Source organism: Echinops telfairi, unplaced genomic scaffold (assembly GCF_000313985.2).
Source record: "Echinops telfairi isolate 266 unplaced genomic scaffold, ASM31398v2 ScPeMD7_7473;HRSCAF=8511, whole genome shotgun sequence".
NCBI classification, from domain to species: Eukaryota; Metazoa; Chordata; class Mammalia; order Afrosoricida; family Tenrecidae; genus Echinops; species Echinops telfairi.
Genome location: NW_022111377.1, coordinates 2,037,585 through 2,044,370, shown reverse-complemented (window position 1 = coordinate 2,044,370; position 6,786 = coordinate 2,037,585). Strand labels below are relative to the sequence as shown.

At 40.8% G+C, this 6,786-nt stretch overlaps 1 protein-coding gene across 5 annotated transcripts in view; it reads left to right on the top strand.

Moving 5' to 3' along the window:
• CELF2 (CUGBP Elav-like family member 2) overlaps positions 1-5,909 on the top strand; it is a 512,058-nt gene extending 506,149 nt beyond the window's left edge. For 4 of the 5 annotated variants that reach the window (XM_004712629.2, XM_045285615.1, XM_045285617.1 and 1 more), the window contains one exon: positions 1,099-5,909. In XM_004712629.2, the coding sequence (XP_004712686.1) occupies positions 1,099-1,226 (128 nt within the window). In that variant the 3' untranslated portion in view covers positions 1,227-5,909. The remainder of the gene's footprint in view (positions 1-1,098) is intronic. The other variant, XM_045285616.1, reaches the window with a different exon arrangement.
• The last annotated feature ends 877 nt before the right edge of the window (positions 5,910-6,786 follow it).

The following is a 6,786-nucleotide window of genomic DNA, read 5'->3' as shown; positions in this document are numbered from 1 at the left end:
GCGCGCTTACCTTGGGGAGGAAGGCTTCCCTGCACCAGGTTGTTCGCCAGACGTTGCTATTTCTCATAGCTAAACAAAGTCTGGGATTTATTTGGAGATTGGAAGGGATTGTGCTCCTTGAGTTGATTTTGAGCAAATAGTTACTGCCTTGAAAAGCGATTAATCAGCCCGTGGATTCCTTCGCCAATGTGTGTGTTAAACCGCACGCTCTCCCTGTGAGTTCAGCAGCAGCCAGTGCCCAGGTCTGAGTGCGCTGCAGCCTCGGGTCTCGGGCGCCGGCGTGGCCAGTGAGAAGGTCTTTTCTTCCGCACGTCGAGGACCCCTCGCCCTCTCCCCTTTCCACCCTCGACTTAACCTGACTACTTCTGGCCAAAGACCCAGAGGGAAAGGAGGAAATAAAGTCAAAGCCACAATCTTGCGCTTGGGACCTCGTTGAATGCGAAGGTGCTTTAAGGAGAGTTTGAACAGCCATTTTGCAAAAAGGGCCTGCCTCTGAGCAGCTCCCCTGCCTTCAGTGTCTCTATGCTCCTGTCTGTCAGCGGAGCAGAGAACACAGGCGTGAGCCCCTCATCCTCCTCTGCTCGGGAAGGGCAGTCTCTCTGAAGCTTTGAACTTGAATGGTAGAAAAGATGCGAGAAGCTTAGTATAGAGCTTTCTGAACAGCTGATGTTCAGAACGGAAATCAATAGGCTAACTTCCTGTCAACACCAAAAATTGTACAGGACTTATAGGAGCTCAATATATTGGCATCGGCATTCTCTAAAGCGTTGCTATATTATACAGCCAACCTTCCTGTCCCATACACCACCCCCTCCCCCACTGAGTTGAGATTCTAACTTTTCCCAGACGGGTTTTGTCCTCCGTGATGACAAGTTAGCCATCAGCTGGCTGCTCCTCTGCCTCACAGTGTGTGCGTTTCCACGCCCGCCCCCTGTGGTCATGGGAGACACACAGTCACCTTGGAGGTGAATTGAGACCAAGAGATTGCCACCTTGTGCAGTCATGCCCTCCCAGCTGCCCCACAGAACCCTGGTCTCCCTCGTCTAACCCTCTACTTCCTCTCTATCTATCCCCACCCTCCCCATTGGTGTCTTGCAGGTTTCGTTAGCTACGACAATCCTGTCTCGGCACAGGCTGCTATCCAGGCGATGAATGGCTTTCAGATCGGCATGAAACGCTTGAAGGTCCAGCTGAAGCGCTCCAAAAATGACAGCAAACCTTACTGATCTTAGCCCCTGAGGCTCCCTGCTCTTATTTAGCTTTCTTAGGGTAAGTCCCACGCGCGCCTGTCCTCAGCAGGGAAGGCACAGGAGGACCACACTTTGCCAACCTTTACCAAGAGAGACGGTGATTTTTACAAGAAGGCCTCCGTTCCCCTTCTTTCCCCCCCACCCCAATTCCTCCCACCCAGTTTGCCATAATGAAAACTTGGGCTACCTTGTTTTTATCAAGTAAATTCCTCCTCCAGTTGTGCTATTGTATTTCCCTCTGTTTTGCGATTTGAATCTCCTTTGACCTTTTTTGTTGTTGTTGTTTATTTCGGTTCATTTCTTTGTATTCGTTTTTTGTTTTTTAATTTTTTTCTTTTCTTTTTTTTTTTTTAAGAAAACTTACACAAATAAAACGTCATCTCGAGAATTGAAAAGGAAAACAAATGCTAATGTGCAATTTTAACTCTGAAACCACTGGTGCCCTGAACTCACTGTCTGGGCTGCCCCTGAGCAGGGCACCAGCTGGTGAGAGGTCCCACACGTGGTGGCCCAGTGAGAGAGGCCAGGGGAAGCACAAGGCAAAATCAACACTCATCCTTCCACTACATGGGTTCGTTTTCATCCCGTCGGATGTTTATTTTAGGGATCAAAGACACATGCCATTTACTGGTCAGCTTATTACACTGGTTGTCTATTCTGTTGTTGTTTTATTTTTGTTCTTAGAAGGGATTCATGTAAAAAATAATAAACAAAAAAAGATTTAGAGATCTGTTTCTTAAAGCTACAGGGTTTAAAAATAAAATTTAAAACATGAGTGAGCATACTTGATGTTTCTTGAGAGATAAATTTAATAATAATAAATAATACATAAATAAAAAAGAAAGCCACAGGCCTGTAAATTTTATTTGTAAAAAAAGCATTTCTATTTTTATACAAAATTTTTACTGCCTCAGAAATAATGGAAGTTATTTATTGCCTATTGTTAACTTATTGGATACCTAAAGAGCAGTTCTCTGTGCTAGCTGGGTCCTTTTGAAGTCGTCTTTAGAGGTATTGTTCTAGGAGGGGGCTTTTTTCACTGCTGAACCCTAGACCCGGGTAAAGTTCATGCTCTATCCTCTCGTTGTTTGTACCTGTCTGATTATTTTGTTCGTAACTTCCATGATCTAGTTTAAAGTCCGGTCGTCTGACTTTCCCCACATGTGACATTCGTTGAAACTGGATCCTCTCCCCTGTTCCCCACCCCAGAGCACCCCGAATCCATCCCCCTTGCTCTCTCTGGATGGATTCTCCTGGGGTTTCATTGTGCCGTGGATAAAGATTGTAAGAAATGCAAATTTATGTGAATGGCTCGTAGACTCCCTAATGACCTAAGATTTGCATTAGTTGTTCTTCTGCACCCTTAAAAGTGATTATGTTGCTGCTGCATAGATCCTGTGTAACTTTGTACTCTTCCTTGTTTTCTTCCTATAGACATCTTCATGCCCGTTAGTTCATCGTTTGCCTAGCATGTCCCTGTGGCGTCTCAAAAACAGTTTCATCGTCCCGTCATTGTTTCTGATGTCTTTCTGACCTCACGTCATATTTGGTTCTCCTACTGACCTTTGATCTAGTTTGACCTTTGAAATTTGCATGTGACCTCATCTAGCTATGAATTCTGGGAAGTCAATGTGGAAAACATTGCTGCATTCATGCAAGACTGAAATTTATTATTAGACAATTAACTATAGAAAAAAAACCTGTGGCAAAAACGTTGCGTTCTTTTTTTTGCTTTGTTTTCTTCCTTTTTTTCCTTTTTTTTTTTTCCTTTCCTTTCATAAAACAGACTTGAAAGTATTATACAGGGATTGGCATTCTTCCCGGTCACTGGTAACAATAGCAATATGTGTCCAGGGACACAGAATGTTGGTTTCTAACAGACTACTTCCAAAAACAGTTTGAGAAAAAAAAAAAAAAAACTGTCTGATTTTAAGTCTCTAGAGGTCTGTAATAGTTTTTACATTTTTCAGGCAGTGTAAAGTTTTTTGATAAGGCCATTTTAGATGGCTCACTTTCTCATTAAGATATATATATAGAACCACTTTTTGTAGATTAGTATAAGAAAATATTTACCCTGTTTTGGGGCAAATGCTACCTATTTGTGTCACCTTTTGCTGAACTGACTCACAGTTAGACAATCCATGGTTTAATGCACATGAAATTACCTATATTTTATACTGTTTCGATGTACAGGAGAAAGGCTACTGTGTCACGTTGGTGCTTCTGTGAATTCAGTTGTGGTTTCATCATGAGTCTTATGGTCTTAATGTTCTTTGTTGATAAGACGAGTTTAGAATTGGTTTACTAAAAACAAAAAAGAATTTCAAAAAAAAAAGTTGTTTGCTTAAAAAAAAAAAATTTCACGTGAGGGTGGGGGAAAACAAAAAACAAAAACCTATTCCAGAATAAGTTTTGTGTTGGCTTGTGAAACATTGATGTCATTTTTTTTTAATTATTGTGGACTATTTAGATGTGTTTGTGTTCAGCAAAATGTGATCTGTTTTTTTTTTTTCTTCTAAAGAAAAAAAAGTGACAATATATAGTGCCAAATTCCAAAGGTACTTTCCTTCCTAGAGCTTCAGTGTGTTTCTTGTGAGAAGTAATTTGATAACATGGGTATTTTATTATGTGTTTTGTATAAATCCCTAATATTTAAAAAACAAAAACAAAAAAAAACAACAAAAAAAGAGGTTAAAAAGTTTGTTAACTTGCTATCCTGTGGTCTTGTTGCCTGAAATTGTTATTGTTTGTTATTTCTCTATGATGTTTTTTGTAAGACATTGTATAAGTGCCCGTGTCTCACTTTTTTAACCACTCTGCACATCAACGCTGTGAAGGCAGCCTCACAATGCGTTTTCTTCATCATTTATGGACGCCTCTAAGGTGGGAAAGTTTTGAACTTTTAACCCTTTCTACCCGGAATTCTCTGGAATGTTGACAACTTTTTATATTCTCGCCATTTTAGTTTCTCCATGTCTTTTCCTTCTCTTTGGGTTGTTTTTACTACCTTTTTTTTTTTTTTTTGTCCTAAGAAGAATCTTCCTAGGACAATTCGGAAGGGAGGAAGATGTAACAGGTTCCAAATGTTTCCCCCTAATCTCACTTTTTCTTCCTTTTTTCTCTCTCTTTTTTTTTAAGACTTCTTACTTAATGTGCTGCTGGCATTCTTTCTTCAGTTGCAATAAGACCCTGTTTATTGGGTGCACCTCTGAGGAGGGCCGTAGGTTGATTCAGCACTTGAATAAATCTTTAAAAACGGTTTGCTTTTGAGATCACATTCAGTGGTATGCTCTAGTTTAGAACATTTTCATGATACCGTACAGGGTAACCGCTCTGGGGTGAGAGTGGGCTTTTGAAGGCTTTTGTTTTGTTTCTTCAATATTCCTAAATGTTTCTAACCAGCCATGTGCTGGAAATTCGCAGACCCCACCGGATCTTTCTGAATAAGCAAGGTCTCAGGAGGTAGACAGGAGCCAGGAGCCTTTTCCCGGCCTTTTGTTCCTGATCGAGCACATCTCAAAGGGACTGACCACGTAAGTCTGTCATCAGAGTCGTAGAACAGAGTACCCAGCACCAGTCTCTGCTGCCACTTTATAAAGTGCCATACTGCCCTGGCCTTTACTTCACTCCAGTCAGCTTTGCCGAGGTCCTGACAACCGGCCATCATTCCTGCAGCCCCAGTACAAATGCGAGCCGTCCTGAGAGCAGGCAGCTTCCCCGTCTCTAACACAGTGCAGAAACGGGGGGCACCCTTTCCTCCTCCCTTCTGCACCACACCACCGTGTAGCATCCCATGCGGGGGAGTCGGGGTGGGGGGCTGATAGCCCTGGGATGGAAAGGACTAGCCTCTAATGATGCAAAAAAAAAAAAAAGTTTCCTTCTTACAGCACGTGCACTTACAACGACATGATTTGTATTTTCCTCACACGTGTTTCTAACTGCGGGGCCTTCCTTGATCCTTTGAGGGCTATTTTGTACTTTCTGCAGCTATCAGCTTAACACAAAAGGTAGCACACAGGTTTCTGTCCTCCATACCATGTACATGTATGAGGGTCTGGAGGCACATACAGAGAAATGCGGGAGAACATCATGCGGATTTCTTAGAATTTCGTCACCTCGATGTTGCGTAAATCTCAACAAATCTTTCTGCCCACCCCACCCCATTTTTTTCACTACAGCCAATGGCCATCTTGCCTACTTGCCTTTTTTCCTTCAGGCAACCCAAACCATGACAGTTCGAGGGAAAAGTCTAAGCCCCCCCCCCTTTTTTTTTTTTTTTGGCATGCTTCACTGTCACAAAGATAACTCACCTCAGAGACAGCTTGTCCTTGTATTTGCTTTATCTTTTAATATTAAAAGGGGAGGGGGAAAAAGCTGCCAGGGTGCAAGGCCTGGGCCAGAAGAAGAAAAGACCCACACCAACCAGCCAGGGTTATCGCTTTTCTCTTTTCTCATTTTTTTTAAATCAAGAGTCGCAGACAGTCCTTTCTGCAACTCACTTCAGAGAGTTGTGAGAATGTGGCAGTACTCAAAGGCGGAACAAGTTCATCTTTCTGTCACCCTAGGGGTTAGCGTTCTTCTGGCTTGTGCTATCCAGAATCATTTTACTGTTTCTGTTTTTATGATCTTAAGTGCTAATTAACAAGAAGAAATAAACTTTGAAAAAAAACCTGTAGTTTCATTACCTTTTTGAATAATGTCCTACAAAAAAAATGTATTTGTGTTTTTTTGTGCTGTGAGAATTGTTGTTTGTAGATTAACGATACCATTTTGTTTAGCGATACAAATAGTTTTTAAATATTGTCTGAGAAAAGCCAAAGTGAATGCAATCTAGTGGAAAACTGTAAGACCATTTGAGTATTGTTTGTTTTATTGATGCATTTGGATTTTGTTGTTTGATGGAATTTGAGCCAAAAACAAAACACACACACAAAACAAAACAAAAAAAATAAAAACCAACAACAACAAAAAAAAACACGCAAGCTTTCCTATTTCTACAACTGATTGTACTCACGCATTTTGTACCAGTGGAACTTTTTATACTGGAGATAAAAAAAAAAATGGAAATTTTTGTGGCTTACACATGTGGGCCTCCTGACAATGACTGATTTCAAGTTTGATTTCTGATTGATAGAAAGAATGTTGCTTTTCTTTTGAAAATTAAAAACTTTGGCTTGATTTCTTTTTTCCCTTTGCTTATATCTAGCATTAGAATTTTGTCTTAAAATTACAGCGGTAAGTTTCGCTTTTTATTCTGTATCGTGCAGCTACACAATAAGGTAATTAGATTTAGAAGTACTCAGTCACTTTAAGTGGATAAATGTATTAGTTAAAACTTTTAGGGGTTTGCTTTTTTGCTGTTTAGAGCAAAAGTTTTTTCCGATTCTTCTGTCCTCATTGTGAAACATAACCGTGTAGTTGAAGCAGTCAGACTATTTTTGTAACGTATGTTATTGTGTGATGCAGTTTTTTGCTTCTGTCTCCAATATTAAACCATTTTCCTAATACTTGTTTCTCTCTCTGCGTGTTGTGTTGT